A 24448-nucleotide genomic window follows, 5' to 3' on the forward strand; every position below is an offset into this window, starting at 1 on the left:
TATCTGTTCACTAACATGCTGTGTACCTGGTGTAACTGTGCTGTCAATAAACAACGTTTAAAAAAATGTTTAAATGTTATCAGACTCCTCTGGTACTTGCCAGACGCGAGTGCCCATTCAAACTCTGGTTAAACTCAGTGTCAGAAAAGGGTGTGTGTGTATGTTTTCGAAGGGACAGACAAGAATATTTAAACAACCATTTACAATGCAATGGGTCTTGCGTTTGCTCGAGTTAGAGCTATTAGAATTGTAAATTCCTAACTGGTCTTTTCTTGCCACATAAATTGAAAATGAATAGTAAAACAGTTGACATAAGCGAGCCAGTTCAAAGCACCACGGCCGCCATGAGCGTGGAGAAACACAAAAGGAAAAAGAAGTTCGCTTGCAGTCAAACGTATTGGCAAACGTGCAATTATCCATGTAACAGGGTCGATGGCCAAGGCAGTAACAAAATCGCCCCAAGGAGGGACAAACGTAAAGCCTTTACCAATGATGATAAAGGATTTTTGAAAGGCAAGCCCATGAACGATAGTGATGGGTTTGAGGTGGGCATGGTTAAAAGTCCACAGATCAATTACAACATGTCAGAGCGCTTGTGCGCTCAACCTGAAAATATTCTCGAAAAATGTGGAGTGCCTCAGGGAAGTGACCACGTGCAGCCAGTTGGATAATGTTACCAACTGGCGTATTTCATCCTCATTAGCACTTTCCTATACAAACAGGAAAGCTTATCTGGTATGCATGCATCTGTGATAGATGAGTGTAGTGAGATGACTCGAACTAGATTGCTACATAACTGTCCTGCTATTGTGTGTAATTGGGTTGCTACAATGCAAGAGCTTGTCCCTTATTCTCTCAACAAAACACTAGACATCAACACTTGTTCATATTTACCACATTGCCACCAGGTGAAGGCCTACCAGTGGACAATCGGTTCACTTGCTGGACAAGTGGCAGGGATGAGCTGCCTAAAATTCACGAGGTGAAGAAAGGTGAAATGAAAAAGGAATAATAGTAGAGTTTAATTATACTCCTGATGTCATTGATAAATAATGATTTCCACAGCAAGTCTAGAGTCCCTTGTGTAGTTCTTCAAAAACACACTAATGATGTGAGCCTGGAGAGGAACTGCAAAGGTCTGTCTGTCCCCTGAGGCAGTGTAGTGAGGCTTTTAATGCATCAGCCTAATAAATACATGCCATATTTTGAAAACATGCACAGGCATATTTTAAAGCAAGAGTATGTTCATTCAGACTCCCAGCAACTCACTCTGTCTTGCAACCTCAATATTCACCTGCACAACTCTGGTGCATGTATGTACGTGTGAGAACCATCACATCCATGCTCCCAGGTATGCAGCACCTGTATCATGCTGCCACAAACCAACAATAATATCAAGGAGGAAAAGAAGGGTCGCTTTAAGCAAAACTGACACAGGTGCTCATTAAAGTGCTGTTGCTATAGCGGACTTCGGGAAAGGTATCCTGCTACATAGAGTGCATAGTCTGCAAGTCAGCTATCAAATCACTGGTACAATTGTCAGAGAAGGAACCAGCCCCCTTCCGTAAGACTGTAACAATATTGGAGATGTAGGAACATGGTAGGTTACCTGCTGTGCCTGCAGTTCGTTACTACAGACTCCACCTGCAGAGCACATATAATGGAGGGGGGAAAGGGCATCCCACAGAAGGGAATTCGCCCAACCACTGAAGCATCAAAGCTCAGCTGCGCCATCTTGGAAATATGAAAAAACCAAGATGGACACCAACACTACACTGAAAGAGCTAGACCTCTCAAGCTCTAGGAACTATCTTGAGAGTATGGTTAAAGTCAACATGACTGCCTGCTGTATTACTACCCTCTCAATTCGTAACAAGAAATCCTTCCCAGACGACTAATGAGCGGCAGGGGAGGGAAAGGGGGAGACCCACAGGTGCAGGATAGAGGGGGGAATGGTTTACACATGGTCCATTATAATCAAGTTCTCTGTTTAGAATATCTTTAAATACTTTAGATTGTCGACCAGCTGACTCATAATCTATGTGTTTGCCTTTCAAATGTAAGGCATTCTCCAAGCATTTAGTACTGTTCTTGGGACTATCCTCTTGCCAATTGCAAGGAAAGTACTTTGATGGATTTTTTATTATTACACTTGCCTTCACCCTAGACAGCATAAGTATAAAAAACAACAAGAAGATAATTAGATCAAGGGTTGGCTAAAGAAGGGCCCCTTGTCAAAACTCAAGCAGAGGAAAAAATACAATCACGCGTGTGACCAGCAGAGTGTGTTTGAGATCAACCCACATTAAGGTAAATTAAAAGTAATTATAATATGGCAATAAAGCCCACTGCCAAGGGCTATACTGGTTGTTAACACCCTCTCCGCGAAGTGTAGGCCAAAGCTGGAGGCAAGGGTCTATAAGGGTAGAGAGGATATTGAACAACTGTATAGCCAAAAAGGGGTTTTTGTGGGGTTGCTGCACCCTCCAAAAAAGAAAAACAAGCATTGGCAGAGCTAGTAGTTGTACCTTGTGAATGCACTGTCAAGCCAAACTTAAAAATCCATGTACGTTAAAACTGCCTCCTGATATTTGTGCTACTGCTAGAGAAAAACACCATAAATTATCTAGTTATGTCTGACACATTAGTAGCATTACAATGGCCTGTGTGTGCACCCCTGAAAGTTCAAGCTCAGTTGCGAAATGATCACCGCTGTGTGAAGGGCATGCATTTATTTGTGGAAGCACACAACTTCTGTACAATCAAAACATGTACTCCTAGCTCCCAGCATGTAGGCGGAGATAAAGTCCCTCTCCTGATGGTTCTCACATAATTTTCTGGCAACAGCTGTACTGTCAAACCAGACCACAAGGTACCAGTAGGTAGTAATAGCTAGGACCTAGTTTCCATAGAAAAAGTATTTTTTGGTTTGCTTATAACTTTAGTGTTCTTTGACAAATCTTCAGGAAACTTAAGAAAAGAAGGGCCCTCCTGTGTCTTGTGCATGGAACGTTTCAGGGTGATTCATCAAGCAGGGACTGAGATAAAGGTGGGGGGTTAAAAAAGTGTGTTTCCAGTGTTAACTCCCATAGAAGTTTTAGACAGGACTACAGCGTGAACTGCTGAACGGAGTTACACCAAATTTGGCAGACAGCTAGATCGTGGCCCAGAAAGATCTCTTTTGTGATTTGGTGCAAATCTGTTCAGTAGCTTTTGAAATTATAAAGGAAATAGAAATATAGATATCTAGGGATGTGGAGGGTCAGGGAATCCTACAGATCTCATGGTGAGATCTGATTGGCTGCCAGCACTTCAGCCAGGAAGTGTTGACGGCCATTTTTGGGACTCAGACTCAGCCAGCGCCATAACATTTAAAAAAAAAAAAATCATCACGATATTCGCAGGGGATCCGCGGTGCAGGCCATTGTATAATAGGTGGAAGGGTAGCCCCCTCCAAAGTCTGCCCTCTACCGCCACCTCCCTGTTGCTGCCGACCCCCCCTCCTGGGCCCTTTTCGGCCCCAGGGACCACCACCTCTCGTGGGCTGGCTGATGTTAAGAAGAGGCGGAGGACAACGGACCACGACCCTCTACCGCACCTTCTCAGGGGTGTGGACCCTCCTCCAGGGCCATTTTTGGCCCCAGGGACCACCACTTAAGCGGGCCCAGGCCATAAAGATACAATGGAACGGGGCTGTGCTCCCCCGCCTGGAGACATTAATGGTCCTGGAGACCACCACCACCCCGGGCCGGCTCCTTATGTCCCGACATGCCCACTCTCTGGACATAGTTGTTTGCTTTCGATTGGAGGGAGCTTTGACTGCTCCTGCCAAGCAAGAGGAAACAGTAAAATTGCTCCCAGCGGGCGGGAGCAGGGAAGCTACTTAAAGCTTTAGTTACCTTAGGGCATGACTTTTTATGGTTTTGTGTCTGTAAATTCTGAACTTAACTATAAGGTCCCTGTAACCTTTGTTTTTTTTTATAGAATTTCTAAGGTTTTTAAAATCCTTTCTCCAAACTATAACTTCCCTGTAATCTTCAGTTTTTTCAATTACTTTCTTTGTTTTTTTTAATGTGGTGGGGTGTTGGCCATAGGGCCTGGCCTGTGGCCTACCTGCCCGCATTTAGACAACCACAAGCCATGCACGGCCTTTGGCTCTGTGTGGCAGGGGGTTGGCTGCAGGGGTCCGCCAATATCGGCCCCGGGGGCCCCATACCACAACCTTTTTAATTAATAATTGGGATGGGGGTGGTTCAGGGAACCCTTTCTTCCAGGTCCTGGCAAGCAACCCTCCTCCCCAGCCAATATTGGCCCTCGCACGCCCCATTCCCCCGGGGCCGGCCAGTAAATGGTAGGTGCCATGGAGCCCACCCAGGGCACCCACTACATATAAAAAAGGGGTAGGGGGCATGCAGCCCCTTTCCTAGGGCCAGTATTGGCCCCTGGGATCCCAACTCCTGGAGCCCCACCTTACTATGAAAGGGAGGGGACATGCAGCCCCCCTCCCCGGGCCAGCATTGGCCTCAGAGACCCTACTCAATGCATGTTTGTTGGGGGCTGTATGGTGTGCCACAACAAGCCCCAGGAGCCGGCATTACTGGCAATTTTGTCATCTTTTCCTGCATGCTTCACAGCGGACAGGGAAACAGATGAAAAGTCTGCATTCATAATTCTCGCGCCAGTTGGAGCAGGCTTAGTGAATGCACTCGCTTGGCAGGAGCCTTAAAATTGCTGCTGTCAAGCGAGAGGAAACCGCTATGTCCTGTGGGTGGGCACCCTGGGACATAGCTGGAGACGGCCCTGGGGAATGGGTTCCACATGGCCATTAATGGCTCCACTTTTCTGTGCACGGCTGGGCCCTGGGAGTTGTGGTCCCCAAAGCCAAAATCCACCCAGGGAGGTGAGCCACGTGGCCCCCACCCACATTGTTGCATATGGGGGGGGGGGGAGGGGAGTCAGTGCCCAGGGCCTAAATAAGCCCAGGAGGTTGGCCCTGCAGCCCCCTAATTGTTGTGATATGTGGCCGGGCCCCAGGGTGACGGAGTCCCCAGGGCCATAATCGTCCTGGGGAGGGGAGCCACGCACGCCCCCTTCCCCTTAATATATATATATATATACATATACACACACACACATATATGTGTGTATATATATAAATATTTTCTAGTGCATCCTTCGCGAATTCGCTGGGAAATTTAAAAAGAAACGTTTTTGGCGGGGTGGGGGGGTTGGGGGAGGGTGTCCCTGTGGGAACCTACCACCAGCCCTAGCGGGTCAGGGTATTCCTACTTTGCTCCCTTCTCTTTTTATTTTTTTTATTTTTATTTTTTTACTTTTTTTCAAACTTGGCTGAGTCCCTGTCCCAAGATGGCTGCCACTACTTCCTGGTTGGAGTGGTGGCAGCCAATCAGATCTTATTTTGAGATCTCTGGGGTCCGCGGACCATCCGCATCCCTATATATATTCATAAATCCTTTTTCTATAATACCTCAAAAACTTCTGAATGAATGAATTGGTTGTACTTCCATTCAGGATATATATATATATATATATATATATATATATATATATATATATATATATGGGATTATTTGCTGTTTAGCGAAGATTTTGTGGTCAAGACTGTTTCTTTTGGAGAGACCGGGAAAAGTGGAACACCAAGTAGAAGCAATACTGAATAGGATGTAAGGGAGTTGTTACCCTATGTGACCTGCCACACACACTATATATATATATATATATATATATATATAATTATATATATATATATACATATTATGAATTATGATTACCCCCACTCATGCGAATCCACATCCTAAAATGTTGGAGGAGTGGTCCACATTAATGGCAGAGACTTGCAGAAGAATGTTGGAACTTTTGTCAAAATACGCAGCATTAGAATTAACGCAAACCAGTGAAAAAATTGGGAAATTAAGGGTGCTTTTGGAGAACCATGAGGCGCAAGATGAAACAAAATATTTTTACAAGGATATGGAAGAGCGCCTTAAGAAATATGAGGATGATATTAAGTCAAGGAAAAGAAGCAAGTTTCTGCGCGATAAGAATGATTATGCAACGGGCCGCATACTCACATTTGGCTAAAGGTTTGATCAGGCAAGAAGAGATTTTCGTCAGAATGAGGCCCTGAGGCGACAGGAAGTTTCCTCCTCAGAATCAATTGGGGAGAATGTCTCTGACATTGAAGAGTCACCGGGAACAAGTATCCCAATTGGACAAGCGTTTACAATGTTGGAAGAATACCGTTTTTTGCAGTTAAATCAGAGACCACAAAGGAAACCGCCAAAGAGCAAAGGAGACGGCGCAGCAGATGCAGAAGGAAAAAGATCAGGAGGGGTGGAATGGCAGCAAGAAAGCGAGAAATTTGGAGGCAGGAATCTTCGTCAGAACAGGAGAAAGAAGTGACAGATGAGAACAAACGAACTGTAATCAATATATCATCCCATACTTTATCTCAGGATGAACAAACAGTTCTAGAATTAGGACTTTCTTTCTGCCCCACAGCAAATTTTGATTACACCCAGACTCGGATTGACGTTTTCAATTTGTTAGAAAATTGAAGCTAATGAAAATCTTTGCTCAACAACAAGACCGATTGCCTTTGCAGGAAGGAAAAATACATGGTGGAATTGTTGACCAATCATCTGAGTTAACCTTAGGAGACATTGTTGGCCTAGCTACATTGAGAGAATTAGAAATTGGAGAAAAATTGTGGGAGACGGATAAGCAACTTTTACATGAATTGGGCTTGTGGACTGGTGATATGAGTGAGAGTAAGTTTAGACCCAAGTCGAGGTGTAATCCCACCACCCCACATGATAACATTGACGCTTTTCATGATGCTGTTAATTTTGAGTTACTCTCACTTTGCAAGAACACCCGGAACTCATTTGCAAATAATCTGACACCAGGCCAACGGGAAGCCTTATTTTCTTTGAACAGGCAACGTAATTTGTAATCAAACCAGCCGATAACGGTGGCAATGTAGTTTTATGGGACATACAAAAATACCACAAGGAAGCACAGAAACAACTGTTATATTAAAAAATTTACGAGAGATCCACTATAACAGCGTATCGGTCATATAACATCATTTCATGACTTGCTTAGAGAAAGATGGGATTGTGGTCTCCTTTCTGATGACGAGTTTAAATTTCTCATGATACAAAAACCATTAGCACCTTGCTTTTATTTGTTGCCAAAGATTCATAAAGATCCGCTGAATCCTCCTGGCAGACCCATTGTATCAGCGAGAGGTAGCCTTCTGGAAAATGCATCAATATATCTAGATCATTTCCTTGGCCCATATGTATCGGGGTTGGCCTCGTACTGTAGAGATACATCAGATTTCTTGAGTAAAATACAACATATTCCATGGAAATCAAATTATGTTATGGTGACAATTGATGTAGTAGCACTTTCTACTTGCATCCCACATGGTCTAGGTATTCGTGCCTGTAAGCACTTTTTCAGGGATAAACCCATCAGGCTGTATGAGCATTCTGAATTACTTTTAAAGGCTATTACAGTTTTGTCTTGAGAATAATTTTTTTTTGTTAGACAGATGTCTGTGACCTCGATGGGAAGCTGCTTTGCCCCCAGTTATGCCTGCCTTTATATGGGATGGTGGGAGACTCAGCATGTCTGGGTTGATGAGAACGAAAAATGGTCTGAGCATATTGTTTTTTGGACCAGATATATAGATGATATTTTTCTAATTTGGGATGGTCCCGAACCATTATTGCATGATTTTTTGAACTGGTTACCCTTAAACGATTTGAATCTGAAATTTACACATAAGATAGACAAACAAAGCATTGATTTTCTTGATGTAGATGTTCGGGTGGAGGATGGTACTCTTCAGACAAAGTTGTATAGAAAAAGCACATCTGGTAACAGCATTTTACATACATCAAGCCATCACCCGCCAAACTTAAAATGGAGTATACCTTATGGTGAACTTCTCAGCGCTAAAAGGAACTGTAGTACAGCTCAGGGTTTCATGAATGAACAAGGGAAGATGATTCACAGATTGAGATCGCGGGGCTATCCTAAAAGAGTTCTATCCAAGGCATGCCAGCAAGTAGCAATGTCCCAGCGCGATGGTCTCCTCCATCCGAGAGATAGGGGAGATAACACTAATACTCTACGTTTTATAACAACATTCAATGTAGAATCCCTCGCAGTAAGAAAAATTCTGATTAAATATTGGCATCTAATCAGAGCTGACAAGGTGGTTGGCCAGTTAGTAAGCCCCCAGCCTAGTGTGACATACAGAAGAAGTGGCTCCCTGCGGGACATGTTAGTACATAGCTACTCCAAGCGAAATAGGGAGACTTTCCTGGACAAACAACAAGGTTTCTATAGATGCAGTAAATGTAAGGCCTGTAAAAACAGCATAAATCACAAGGATTATTTTTTACCAACTGGAAAAACAGAGAGGATCACGAAATTCCTTAGTTGTAATTCGGGTTTTGCAATTTATGTTATTCTGTGCCCATGTGGATTACAATATGTAGGAAGTACCATTTTTCCCTTAAAAAAACGGATTTTAGAACATTGGCGGGCTATCAAGAATAATGATCTCACTTATCCTGTAGCCCGCCACTGCAACGCAAATCATGCAGGTTTGAGCGAGAGTTTGTCATTTTTTGGAATAGACAGGGTACTTCCCACACCGCGAGGTGGGGACAGAGAAAAAAGACTCAGGAAACTAGAATCCGAATACATCATTTGCCTCAATAGTCGCCATCCTTGGGGTGTTAATAAGGAACTTTTTGTTCACATTGGCTGATATCCACCATAAATTTGCATGAAATACATTATAATTAGATGTAGAAAACAATGAGTGGTGAATGTCATGTAAAAACTATATATAGAAATATATAATAATATATATTATTTTTTTCTTTTGGGCCCGTAGATCAGAATCGTAGAAGTATGATACATAATTTTATGTTTACTAGGGTAATAGATGAATAATTGCTTGATGATATTAATGCTGATAAGGATTGTTAAGTGGCCCATGCGTTTGTATACAATGATAATTCAACACTGTAGGCGTATCAGTGATTAACCATGTGGGGAAGTAACATTGTTAGTTATATGTGTTTAGAAATGCAAATTGGTTTCATGAAATTTTCATAGTATTTCTTTTATGTTGATGCACTAGGTTATAAAGGTTGAGGGGAGGGGAGATTGTTATAATGACTTTGGCTGTTGACAAAGACCGTTATGGTCGAAACGTGTCCAGGCTTGACAAGCCTTGTAGAATGGCTTTGTAAATAAATCTCGTCATTATTCAGCAACTGTTGGGAGTGCCGTTTTTCTACAATTCAAATTGAGATATTTAAATATGGGTCCTGCGCCCATAATGGTGCACCAACTCCGTAATGGCCAGTGTTGGAAGAACAGCAGGAGCAGTTGAAATTCAATATATATATATATACATAAAATTATATATATATGTTCGATGGCATGTGTAGCTGCAGATGCACATGCTGTGCACATCCCACCATCTGGTGTTGGGCTCGGAGTGTTACAAGTTGTTTTTCTTCAAAAAAGTCTTTTCGAGTCACGAGACCGAGGGACTCCTCCCCTTTCGATTCCATTGCGCATGGGCGTCGACTCCATCTTAGATTGTTTTTTTTCCGCCATCGGGTTCGGACGTGTTCCTTTTCGCTCCGTGTTTCGGGTCGGAAAGTTAGTTAGAATCTCGGAAAAATCGTCGGTATTGTTTGCGTTCGGTATCGGGTTAGTTACAACAGATCGACACCGACTTGAGAAGAGCTCCGGTGGCCCTTCGGGGTTTTTTCGATTCCCGTCGGGGCCTGGTCGGCCCGGCCACGTGTCTCTTCAAGGCTGATGGAACGGACCCCATTCCGCTTCTGTCCAAAATGCCATAGCAAGTATCCATATACAGATCAACACCTGGTCTGTAACTTGTGTTTGTCACCGGAACACAGGGAGGATACTTGTGAGGCCTGTCGATTGTTCGGTCGAGGAAGACACTCAGGGACCGAAGAACAAGAAGACTGCAAATGGCGTCAGCGCCGACAGGACAAGGGTGTTTCGAGGAGGAAGAAGAAACATTCTCCATCCACGAATCGGACTCCGAGGAGGTCAATCCCGAAGAAACGCCGAAAACCGTGAGTAGGACGTCGAAACAAAAAACTCACGAAAAGACTGCCAAAGCCCAGGGGACGCCACCGCCAACAGGCCATGGCTTAACCCGAAAAGTAGGTGACCGTCCATCGGCACCGAAAAAGGGCGAGCTGGTGTCGAAGTCATCCGACTCCGGTCGAGATACAGGCACGCAGCAATCTGGGGCCCGAGAGAGTGGCTCCGAAAAGATTCAGCACCGAGACAGCGGCACCGAAGTTGGTCGGCACCGAGAGGGCACGACGCCGAAACGAAAAAAGATTTTGTCGGAGCCGAAGAAAGCAGCAGAAAAGGTTTTGGTGCCGAAACATCCAGCATCCGAACCGAAAATTAGTTCCTATTCAGAGGAACAAGGCCTGTCCTCTCAAATGAAGACACACAGATTTGAAGAGGAATTGCAAACAATAGAGCCAGATCACACGCAAAGGCAGCTCTTTATTCAAAAAGATACAGGGAAGATCAGCACTCTTCCCCCAATCAGAATGAAACGAAAACTTACCTTCCAAAACAAGGACAAGGACAAACAGCTACAAGCAAAAGTGGCTAAACAAATAACACCACCACCATCCCCACATCACTCTCCACAACTATCACCGGTAGCCACTCCACCAATGATGCAATCCCCTACACATACGGGGATGAGTCAAGATGACCCTGACGCATGGGACCTTTACGACGCACCAGTGTCAGACAATAGTCCTCAGTGCTATCCAGCAAGACCCTCGCCACCTGAGGATAGTACAGGCTACATTCAAGTGGTATCAAGGGCAGCAGCATTTCACAATGTCAGCCTTCATTCAGAACCCATTGAAGATGACTTCCTTTTTAATACACTGTCGTCTACGCACCGTCAATATCAAAGTCTGCCAATGTTGCCCGGAATGCTAAAACACTCCAAACAGGTGTTTGAAGAGCCTGTCAAAGGGAGAGCCATTACTCCAAGAGTAGATAAAAAATATAAACCGCCACCAACAGACCCAGTCTACATCACACAACAGCTATCACCAGACTCTGTTGTAGTTGGAGCAGCGCGCAAAAGAGCCAACTCTCATACCTCAGGAGACGCGCCACCTCCAGATAAAGAGAGTAGAAAATTCGACGCGGCAGGCAAAAGGGTGACGGCACAGGCAGCAAACCAGTGGCGTATTGCAAATTCGCAAGCTTTGTTAGCCAGATATGATAGGGCCCATTGGGACAAGATGCAACACCTTATTGAACACTTGCCAAAGGAGTTTCAAAAAAGAGCGCAGCAAGTGGTCGAAGAGGGACAAAATATCTCCAATAATCAAATTCGATCAGCAATGGATGCTGCAGACACAGCTGCTAGAACTGTCAACACAGCAGTAACCATAAGGAGGCATGCATGGCTGCGTACATCAGGATTCAAACTAGAGATACAGCAAGCTGTGCTGAATATGCCATTCAACGGACAGCAGTTGTTTGGGCCGGAAGTGGACACTGCAATTGAAAAACTTAAAAAAGACACTGACACGGCCAAAGCCATGGGCGCCCTCTACTCCCCGCAGAGCAGAGGCACATTTCGAAAAACACAATTTCGAGGGGGGTTTCGAGGGCAAACCACAGAAGCCACAACCTCACAAACAAAGCCCACTTACCAAAGCCAGTATCAGCGGGGAGGTTTTCGGGGACAATATAGAGGAGGACAGTTTCAAAGAAACAGAGGAAAGTTCCAAAGTCCCAAAACTCCTCAAAACAAACAGTGACTTCAAGGTCACAAATCCCCAACACATAACACCTGTGGGGGGGAGACTAAACAAGTTTTACACACATTGGGAGGAAATAACAACAGACACTTTGGTCTTAGCAATTATCCAGCATGGTTATTGCATAGAATTTCTCAAATTCCCTCCAAACGTCCCACCGAAAACACACAATATGTCAAAACAACATATAGATCTTCTAGGACTAGAAGTTCAGGCATTGCTACAGAAAGAAGCAATAGAATTAGTACCAAAAGATCAATTAAACACAGGAGTTTACTCACTGTACTTCCTGATACCCAAAAAGGACAAAAGCCTGAGACCGATACTAGATCTCAGAACATTAAATACCTACATCAAATCAGACCATTTTCATATGGTTACTCTACAAGACGTAATCCCACTGCTCAAACAACAAGACTACATGACAACACTAGACCTAAAGGATGCATATTTCCATATACCAATACATCCTTCACACAGAAAGTACCTAAGGTTTGTATTCCAAGGGATACATTACCAATTCAAAGTGTTGCCATTCGGAATAACAACTGCGCCAAGGGTTTTTACAAAATGCCTGGCAGTAGTAGCTGCACATATCAGAAGGCAGCAAATACATGTGTTCCCATACCTAGACGATTGGTTAATCAAAACCAATACGCAAAAACGGTGTTCACAACACACAAAATATGTCATAGAAACCCTACACAAACTAGGTTTCTCAATCAACTACGCAAAGTCACACCTGCAGCCGTGCCAAACACAGCAATACTTGGGAGCAACAATCAACACAGCAAAAGGGATTGCTACTCCAAGTCCACAAAGAGTACAAACATTTCACAATGTAATACAAGCCTTGTATCCAAAACAAAAAGTACAAGTCAAAATAATACTGAAACTACTAGGCATGATGTCCTCATGCATAGCCATTGTCCCAAATGCAAGGTTACACATGCAGCCCTTACAACAGTGCCTAGCATCACAATGGACACAAGCACAGGGTCAGCTTTTAGATCTGGTGTTGATAGACCGCCAAACATACATCTCGCTTCAATGGTGGAACAGTATAAATTTAAACCAAGGGCGGCCTTTCCAAGACCCAGTGCCACAATACGTGATAACAACAGATGCTTCCATGACAGGGTGGGGAGCACACCTCAATCATCACAGCATCCAAGGACAATGGAACATACAGCAAAAACAGTTACACATAAATCACCTAGAACTGTTAGCGGTATTTCTAGCGCTGGAAGCATTGCAACCCATGATAACCAACAAATACATTCTTGTCAAAACAAACAACATGACAACAATGTACTACCTAAACAAACAAGGAGGGACACACTCAACACAGTTGTGTCTCCTAACACAGAAAATATGGCATTGGGCGATTCACAACCACATTCGCCTAATAGCACAATTTATTCCAGGAATTCAGAATCAGTTAGCAGACAATCTCTCACGGGATCAAATACTGAACACTTACTTCCAAATTTGGGGAACACCACAAATAGATCTATTTGCAACAAAGGAAAACTCAAAATGCCAAAACTTCGCATCCAGGTACCCACAACATCAGTCTCAGGGCAATGCGCTATGGATGAATTGGTCAGGGATATTTGCTTACGCTTTTCCCCCTCTCCCACTCCTTCCATATCTAGTAAACAAGTTGAGTCAAAACAAACTCAAACTCATACTAATAGCACCAACACGGGCAAAGCAACCTTGGTACACCACACTACTAGACCTGTCAGTAGTACCTCATGTCAAACTACCAAACAGACCAGATCTGTTAACACAACACAAACAACAGATCAGGCATCCAAATCCAGCATCACTGAATCTAGCAATTTGGCTCCTGAAATCCTAGAATTCGGACACTTACACCTCACACAAGAATGTATGGAGGTCCTAAAACAGGCTAGAAAGCCTACCACTAGACACTGTTATGCAAATAAATGGAAAAGATTTGTCTATTACTGCCATAATAATCAAATTCAACCCTTACACGCATCTACAAAAGATATAGTAGGATACTTACTACATCTGCAAAAAGCAAAACTAGCTTTCTCTTCCATAAAAATACATCTTGCTGCAATTTCAGCTTACCTGCAAATTACGCACTCAACTTCATTATTTAGGATACCAGTCATAAAAGCGTTTATGGAAGGCCTAAAGAGAATTATACCACCAAGAACGCCACCAGTTCCTTCATGGAACCTCAACATTGTCTTAACACGACTCATGGGCCCACCTTTTGAGCCCATGCACTCTTGTGAAATGCAATACTTAACGTGGAAAGTTGCATTTTTAATTGCCATCACATCTCTAAGAAGAGTGAGTGAAATTCAAGCGTTTACCATTCAAGAACCATTTATTCAAATACACAAAAATAAAGTTGTTCTACGAACAAATCCCAAATTTTTACCAAAAGTAATCTCACCTTTCCACTTGAATCAAACGGTAGAATTACCAGTGTTCTTCCCACAGCCAGATTCTGTAGCTGAAAGAGCACTACATACATTAGACATCAAGAGAGCACTAATGTACTACATTGACAGAACAAAACTAATTCGAAAGACAAAACAACTATTTATTGCCTTTCAAAAACCTCATACAGGAAATCCAATTTCAAAACAAGGCATTGCTAGATGGATAGTTAGGTGCATTCAAACCTGCTATCTTAAAGCCAAAAGAGAACTGCCTATTACACCAAAGGCACACTCAACCAGAAAGAAAGGTGCTACCATGGCCTTTCTAGGAAATATTCCAATGAACGAAATATGTAAGGCAGCGACATGGTCTACGCCTCATACATTTACCAAGCACTACTGTGTAGATGTGTTAACTGCACAACAAGCAACAGTAGGTCAAGCTGTACTAAGAACATTATTCCAAACTACTTCAACTCCTACAGGCTGAGCCACCGCTTTTGGGGAGATAACTGCTTACTAGTCTATGCACAGCATGTGTATCTGCAGCTACACATGCCATCGAACGGAAAATGTCACTTACCCAGTGTACATCTGTTCGTGGCATTAGTCGCTGCAGATTCACATGCGCCCACCCGCCTCCCCGGGAGCCTGTAGCCGTTTAGAAGTAGATCTTAAACATTTGTACATTTGTAAATAGATTACTTGAAACTTTATTATGTACATACGCATTCACTCCATTGCATGGGCACTATTACTAGCATACACAACTCCTACCTCACCCTCTGCGGGGAAAACAATCTAAGATGGAATCGACGCCCATGCGCAATGGAATCGAAAGGGGAGGAGTCCCTCGGTCTCGTGACTCGAAAAGACTTCTTCGAAGAAAAACAACTTGTAACACTCCGAGCCCAACACCAGATGGCGGGATGTGCACAGCATGTGAATCTGCAGCGACTAATGCCACGAACAGATGTACACTGGGTAAGTGACATTTTCCATACATATAATTATCTATATATATATATATATACATATTATTATATATATATATATATATACACACACACACATATATATATATATGTATATATATATATGTAATAATGATCTAGTAGTATCTTCTTGACTTGATACCATGGTCTCATTCTCAGTCAGTCATCTGTGTTTGTGTTTTAAAAAGGAAAGAACACAGATTGCTTAATACATCATTAATTGCTTGGTAATTGTATGAAAGGGCAATGGTATGATTTTTCATTCTAGACATGGTTCTGCCCCTTGACAAATGTCTATATGCATTCATTTGGAACACTTTTCTCAACTTTCCCTAAACACTTTTTTTAATAAGAAAGGGAGCATACTCAGAGTTTTAGCTACTATTGTTTATTACAAACGTAAGCCTTTCTTGATTGTGGGTGAGTTGAATGATGTTGAATATTCTTTCAAGCACTTTTCTCTTTTCTTTTGTTTTTTTAATTTTTAAAGAACCGTGTTTATTAAACCATGTTTCAAAGAACTGTAATATCAGTGACCTCGTTTTTTTTTTAATTTTGCAGGTCAGCCACCACCCTCCCATTTCTGCCTGTCACTGTGATTCGAAGAATTTTGTGTTCTGGCAAGGTATTTATGTTGATTCGGAATAATACTAGTTGAGTAATTTGATATTTCTGTACATTTAAGTCTAAATTTTAATGTGTTCATTCTAGTCTCTCTAAGACACATGCTCCACCTATGATCTGTTGGTATTGGGTTTGTTGTGTTGTATACCTATAGGTTAAATGTTTGCACTCCTTATTGGAGCTTCATAGGGCATAAATACTTAAAATCTTTCTGAATATCTACGATCGTATACCAGTAGGATGCACTTGTGTATTCTAGTATTAATGATAAGATCAAGAGAGAGTACCATAAAATGCAACATAATAGCGATGAGGAAGTCTCATACAATACTATCAGCATTGCTTGTGATTCAAATCGATGATATACATGAGCCCGCAGCTTACCTTTTAAAAGTGATCTCTACTGTGTCATTACATAGTCCACTGTCATATTTCTGTCTTCAATTCTGAACCAGTGAAAACATTTACAACCTTGTCAGGGTATATGAAGGAGATTGTCGTAGGACTCTTGTTATTGTCACAAGACTGCTGGATTCAGTGCCACACTGTCTTGGCAGATGTCGACCCAACCCTTTCAGCTAGCTCACAGCACCTCACCCAAACCTGAGGAAATAAAAGTGATCTGTGGCAGCCTGCATGACACTTGATGATCTCTCAGAGAAGTCATGATCAACAAATCTCACCCCTTTCTCTCACCAGTATAGGTCTCATACACAGACACAGGCCAAAGAAAAGATGCAGGATGGTTTTCAATACATTTATTGAAAAGCCTGCAATCTACGATAAAATATATAAGCTCCAATTATTAGGGCAATGAGACATAACAATATTAGTATTGTTGCATTCAGGGAGAAGAAAATAAACAACCAAAGCATATAGGAATAAACATGCAGATAGGAATCCTACCTAACCCCTAACGTCCCGCAAGAGCATAGCAATGTTAACCCATTCTGCCCATATATAGTCCATGGAAGAAGCACTCACCCCCATTATCTGAAAACAGGGGCCTGCCCGCCGTCTCTTTGGTTGGTTGCAGAGACAAGGCTGAGGTCAGCAGTGAAATGGCATACAGTGTGGATGGGGATCCTGGATGACATCCCTCCTTTTACTTGGTCTGTACAATGTTTTTTATAAGAAACATGTTTTTGTTCTGTGAAATAGGCCTGATGTGGGCTTGTGCCTAAGTTTTGGACTGTTTACATATTCTTGTGGCGACAGTACTAGATGGATTACCAAGTGCTGTTCTTATCAGCCTTGGGCAGAAGTACATGGTGAAAGGCTGTGCAACAAAATAACGCAGAATCACAGAGTTGCAGCTGATTTGAAAAATAAAACATCGCTCCTGAAAAGAAGGCTGAGCTCAAATGAATAAATGAAGTTAGAGCATATATATGGGTAAAAGAGCACAGGCCGCAGGACTAAGCTAAGCTAAAATATATGTGCCCAAGCAAGGTGGAAAAACGAACCCACATCACCCCACGCCCCCATTGTTGGGACAAGAGTGCAAGTTCACAACTGAAACTATAATGCTCTAAAACTAAAAGCATATTAAAATATACATAACAGAGATAAAAATGTCTAAGTTGACAAGCACGGCAGGCCAACAGACTGACCAATTCAAAGGACAATTTAGTGTCCGGAACATTAATGCCAATGATCAAATTTCAGCAATAATCATGGTCCTGCATGAAATTTCCACTGTCATAAATGGTGAAAGAAGCAGAAAGGACTCCACTTCGGCAGCGATAAGTTGAACAACACATTAGTTGAAGGATCCATGGAGCATGCATGTGCAGATGCCTCAGCCGTAGGACAAGCTGATGTGGCCACATTCCTCACAGTGCCAGATGTAGAATGAGTCAGGAGATCCACAAGTAGAGGCTCAGGATGCCTCGCATATCAACTGTAGTCTCAATGGGCATGTCCGTGAATTAACCGTCATCGAGAACATTAACAGATCCTTGTCCAAAGAAGGCACAACCTGCACAGCAAGACACACCTTTGGTGGAAAATTGGCTGCACACAGGTCAGTATTGGTTGAAATGACCAATTCAGTTCAAGCTCCTCCAGCAGTGAAGCTCAGAAGTACTGCATAATGCGATCACAACACAGATAGGCTGACTGGAACTCCATCACTCTGCTTTGCTGAGATTGGACAGCCATTGTGTGTCAAAAGTAGGAACAGCAAGATACCTTCAATTAAAGCCAAATTAAAGTGATTGGGAATCCACCAAAGGCACTCGAGAAGATTTGATTGGATGGCTCTAGGTATCACTCCAAATACGGTCTGGAAGGTTCTAACAAATACAGAGCCGACAAACTTAAACAAAAGTGGAAAGTCCCCACAGCATAAGATGCGTTGAAAATCCTGCTCACCAAATCTCCAAAATGTTTTGGGAAGTTTGTATTAATAAGGATTGTATCACTGCTGAAGACCTTTCTAGCTGGAGGTCTTAGGTCTCTCTGGCTGATGTCAGAGCCACATGATTTTGAACCAGTACCGCCTTTATTCTGCTCAACTTGTCAAAATATACATTTGAAGTAGCAGTGTGCAGCCACATTTCTGGTACTTTTATCTCTTGTGTGGGGAGAATAACACATGGCCTCAGCAAGTTAGAATTTGGGAAAACGAAATCACGTAGGCAATTCAAGGCTTCATTCCGCAACAGCCTTCCTCATTCAGCATCACATAACTTCCATTTGAAGGTTTCTAAAATACTAGGCTAATCAAAGTCACGGGATTACCCTTCAGATAGCAAGCCATGCTAGCTATTGCTGCAATACAAGTGCCATACAAGGACACCTGCTTAAAAATCATAGGATAAAGAATCAAAGAAATAGTGGAGCACACCATAATTGCCTATGTACCGTATATACTGTATTTATCGGCGTATAACACGCACTTTTTCTCCCTGAAAATAGGGGGCAAATGATGTGTGCGTGTTATACGCCGATATAATGTTAAGGACCCATAGTACATACCGCATAGCGGCGCGAATAGATGTCATCGGCGCACATTGCAGTCCCCAGCAGCCTTCCTCTGCTACACTGGAATGTGTCACATAATGTAAGCAAGTGGAATTCTTCTTGAATGGCGCAGCATTACAGACCTCCAGTGCAGCCTTCCTCCTTTCTGCTACAGGGGATACGTCACACCATTAAATCTCGCGGCCGTAGGAGCGTAACCACGGCAACGGCTCTGCATTGCTCGCGAGAGTTACTCAGCGAGAGTTTCACTGAGGTACAGGCATTTAGGGAATGGCATTTACGGTAAGGAATTTCAAGAATGTGACAAGTACGATATTGCACACAAAGATTAGATACTGCCTGACAGAGCAAGGGGGAGCAAGAAACTACTACATACACTAGCTGACCCCCCTCCCTGCAGTGTGCATTGATTTTAAAGGGCACCAGAGTATCAAAAGAAGTCCGCCGGGGGGGGGGAGCAAAGAAACACTGCTGATGGCTAGTGTCTGTCTCCCTACCAGGCAGTGCTTCTTTGCTCCCCCCTGGCAGACTTCTTTTGATAATCCGGTTCACTTTAAAATCAGTGCACACTGCTGCCTTTGGGGGGGCTGTCAGCTAGTGTGTGTCTCTTAGCTCCCATCCCCTGACAGGCCCCCCTCCCTGCAAAGGCATCAGTGTGCATGGACCTTAAGTGCCGGTTCACACTTGTGCGATGCAGGAACGCTGCGAATATGCAGCTTGTTCCTGCATCGCATCCGCACCTCTGGCAGTTCACACTGCCATATGTGATACGCAGGGGATGTTACCGTAATTAAAAGTTAACGACACCCCCAGTTGAGATCGCATATCGCAGTGCGATCTGCAAGTTCGCACAGAATTGGATCGCACTAGTGTAAACCACTATGCAATCCGATTCTGCTGCAGGTTAAAAAAAGGGTCATGTGCGTGTTCAGTGCGGATGCGGTGCAAATTCAGCCATACAAACTGTATGGCTGAAATTTGCACCGCACATGAGATCGCATGTACGGTAATTTTAGGAGCAGTGCGATCCGAATTACATGCGATCGCTGTACTCTCACTAATGTGAACCGGCACTTAAGGGGACCAGAATGGCAAAAGAAATCTGCCCGAAGGGGGGGGAGTAAAGAAACACTACCTGACGGGGAATGGGAGCTAAGAGACACACAGGACCCCATCCCTGTCTTTTTACCCCACTCCCCCTTTCAGGCGATGGGCGTGTTTGCATTGAGCCCGCCAGGAAGCCGACACTGCACCCTATCAATCATAGGTAGTGTGTGTATGTGAAGCTGACGTTTGGGAAATGCCTCACTACCTATGATTGGCTTCCTGGGGGCTCAATCTGAATACGTCCGAGCCCATCCTTAATTTTACTATACCATACAAACACATGCTAACAAAGCCATCCTACAATACACACTACACATAGCCATCCTACAACACACAGATATAACAAGAGTACCGGTAAATTTACACACCCCTGATACTACCTTACTCTTTTTTAATTTAAACTTAGGTAAAAAGTATACCACTGCAGTGTGACTCATCCTGACATTCCGACGCTGAACTCTGCACTATCATACGTGCATTCATTACTTACGGTATTTCCCTACTACGGTATCCCTAATGGAATCAAAGCAAAAGCGTGCAGCATATACAGCTGGTTTCAAGTTAAAGGTTGTGGAATATGCCAAACAACATGGAAATAGGGCTGCAGAAAGGCATTTTGGAGAGTCACCAACAGAATGCACAATACGAGAGTGGCGAAAAATGGAAGAAAAACTCAAGACATTATCAAAAACAAAATGCAATTTTCGCAGCGGTATTGCTAAATGGCCAAAATTAGAAGAACGGGTGAAGGAATTTGTACTCAATCATAGAAAAGCGGGCATTGCATTATCAACAAAAATGATCATCATTCAAGCAGTGAAAATCAGCAAAGAGTTGCAAATACAAGATTTCAAAGGGACAGCATCATGGTGCCAAAGATTTATGAAGAGGCATGAGCTTCGGATGCGAACAAGAACCAGGATTGCCCAGCGTATGTCAGAAGATTATGAAGAGAAGATAATACATTTTCATAAATTTATTATCAAACAAAGGAAGAGACAAAATTTTGAAATTGGTCAAATCGGCAACATGGACGAAGTACCACTCACTTTTGATGTTCCTTCAAATAAAACTGTTGAAGCAAAAGGTGCCAAGACAGTAACAATTAAAACTTCAGGGCATGAAAAAAATCGTTATACTGTGGTCCTTGCTGTCACTGCAGACGGAAACAAGCTGCCACCATTGGTCATTTTTAAAAGGAAAACATTTCCTAAGGAGAAGATTCCAAGTGGCATACAGGTGCATGTTCATCCCAAAGGTTGGATGGACGAAGAAGGCATGAGGCTTTGGATCAGAAATGTGTGGGAGAAGCGCCCAGGTGCTTTGTTAAAGAAACCATCCTTGTTAGTACTGGACTCATTCAGATCTCATCTTACAGAACCAACAAAGAAAGAATTTCAAATGTGCAAAACAGAAGTAGCAGTCATTCCAGGAGGACTTACATCACAATTGCAGCCATTGGATGTTTCCATTAACAAGCCCTTCAAAGCCTTCATGCGTGAAGAATGGAATAAATACATGTGTGATGAAAGCCAACATGAAAGTACAAGTTCTGGGAGAATAAAAAGACCTGGCATTTCAAAAGTGTGTCAGTGGATAAAGACTTTGTGGGACTCAGTTAAAGAAGATATTATTATCAAATCTTTTAAGAAATGTGGCATAAGCAATGCTTTGGATGGTGAAGAAGACAAGCTGATTTATGAAGACAGTAGCAGTGAAAGCAGCAGTGTTCAGTTCGAAGATATTGAAGATAGCAGTGAAGATGATGAGTTTCTTGGTTTCCCAGATAGCAGCGATTTCTGAGTAAACTTTTGTAAAAAACATATAATATCCAAGTTTCTTTGTTAAAACAGTTGCTTTTACTGTCATTTTACGTTATTTACCTTATAAGTGTTAATATTATTAATAAAAAAAAGTTCTGAGCTACCCTTATTTTGCTTCAAAGTTCTTTATTTGAAATGTAAGTTTTTTTTCCCTGAAATTTCCTTCTTAAAATGAGGTGCGTGTTATACGCTGGTGCGTGTTATACGCCGATAAATACGGTCGTTCAAAACAATCAAAACCTATGGGAAAAGTAATAGATCCCCTTTTTTTTGTTAAAAACTATTAATATGGGTGTTCATTCTCCTTTCCAAATATAAATCGCAACAGTTATATACAAAACTTAATTTATTCATAAATATATACACAAGCTAAATGTACAACCCAATATAAACATGTAACAAAAAAGAAAATTAACAAACAATACATATACACAAAGACAATGCATTCAAATTACATAAACCAACAAAACACTGTATGTAACAATATTCTCAGATGATCCGACTTAGAGAAGAATGGGCCAAAAGATGTACACTTCAGCCCATACGCTAAGGCTTCAGCCGACACGTGTTTTGTCCTAACAGACTTTTTCAAGCCTGATAAATTATAATACAAAACATCATATTACTTAATTACTTTCATGATTCATGATATATCTCTAAACTAAATACATATTTAAAAATCAACGAAGACACATTAAATTAAACAGAGACACACTAATGGTCTTAACCATACAAAGAGAAAACTACCAATATTCACTATAGCATCATACCTACATGATGTATATGAAGTGAATTAAAACCTAAAATGTGTTAAAACACCCATGCACCCACAGTGCGAAGAAAGAGTAAACTTAGGAAAGCAAACCATGCACAAGATGTGAGTTAACCATATTCAGAAATTGAGAGAGTAAGTCTTTCGCAGTGTATTGACCAGTATATCCCCAATAATCACAAGAGTATCTGTGACAAAGATCCCATACACATAAGTACCTTATACACAAATATTGTCATCAGTTCAAAAATCGGAGACTAAAAAGAAACAGAGAAAATATTAAGTCTGACACGTAAAAATCTTATATAATTGCCCCTAAGTGTAACCAATGAGCACTCTCCTACCAACCTTATAAAGTATATCCACTACTATTATATCGGAGTATTCACAACTGGCCAAATCAAGCTTCAAAAGTCCTTATAATCGAATCTTCCAAATCTTGACGAAAGAACTGGCATATAATAATGTCAGCGTCGACCTTGTGGACAGAAACAGCAACAAAGGAACCCCTTCTACATCTAAAAACGAAATTGCTCTAACTCTTAATATTGTGAAACGTAACTCACAATTAAACTGCCAATATTTTCTTGAACATTGCTTGTTCCTTTTTAGTTGTATCAAGTCTAAATCTTACTATGCAAGACAATAAGATTTCACTGTTTTTATAATTTATATTACCATGCCATCCCTTACATACTCCCTATATCGGAATATATGTCTACATTAGTCATTATTTGCCTAGTAATGCACATATGCGATTAAAACATGTATCTAATGAGACCATAAGCTCATTTTGGTCAAGAAAACCTGGTATATACCCAGTAGATTTATATATAGCAGTTAGAAAAGCAAACGAATCATCAAATTTATAAATATGCTATACCTGTATATTGCGGCCTCCCTCTGAGATCCAAAGTCGTAAGTTATCGTACACCTTTGCAAACCCGGGTGACGTGCGACAAACGCATTTAAATAGAGTCATGCTCTATTGGTACAACCTCAGCCCGTCCAATGGTGCAGCCCTATATTGTTGATCGTAAAAAACGGCGGCCATATTGATATTTAAAAAGAAAGAGAAACGATGCCACCAACAACCATCAAGAGTAAACTGCTAGTTTACACGAACGTAAATGCGGCGGGCATCTTGATGATACCGGAACAGACTGAACTTGCATTTGTAAACTCAATTCCCTAATGTTAACCAGTATCGCCACATACAATTCATCCATTAGAATCAAATAATTCTAATGAATATAATATAGAGCTTTCCAATGTGTCTAAGATAATTTGATTATCACTTTGCACAAAAGCAGCATGGAAGCGGCGGCCAAGCTAGTACATCTGCCGATCAGCCGTACCTTCAAACTGCCTAATCAACTTCTCACAAAAAACGTCAAATTTTACAAAGCTAGAAAGGTACTCAGACCTATCTAGTAAACATATTATAGAAATGGCACAAACCGAAAAAAAACTGATGTAGAGTTAACCTATCTTAGACCATGATTTATATTGCATTAGTTGTACATTTGAACCATTTCTAATTACAAACGCGGGGACCATATCAATATTTACAGCAATTCAGGTAGAGATTGATTTTGTTTACCTTATACCAGCTGCATGACTCCAACCCTAAATTATATCTACACCAGTTAAAATATACTTATTCCAATATGCCCACATTCAAGAACAGTATGTCCAATAAAAGTACAATTACCATATTCAATAAGGCAAAAAATCCTCGTAGATTGTGCCAGCCCTATACAGCCCACATTTCTCTTAAGGCATATTTCAGACAATGAACTCTCTA

General features: G+C 42.0%; 1 protein-coding gene across 2 annotated transcripts in view; it reads left to right on the top strand.

Moving 5' to 3' along the window:
• Positions 1-24448, top strand: part of OSBPL6 (oxysterol binding protein like 6) — a 566805-nt gene that overhangs the window by 409169 nt on the left and 133188 nt on the right. For both annotated transcript variants that reach the window (XM_069225427.1, XM_069225425.1), the window contains one exon: positions 15889-15952. In XM_069225427.1, the coding sequence (XP_069081528.1) occupies positions 15889-15952 (64 nt within the window). The remainder of the gene's footprint in view (positions 1-15888; positions 15953-24448) is intronic.

The sequence above is a fragment of the Pleurodeles waltl genome, chromosome 3_1, assembly GCF_031143425.1.
Source record: "Pleurodeles waltl isolate 20211129_DDA chromosome 3_1, aPleWal1.hap1.20221129, whole genome shotgun sequence".
Taxonomy (NCBI): Eukaryota; Metazoa; Chordata; class Amphibia; order Caudata; family Salamandridae; genus Pleurodeles; species Pleurodeles waltl.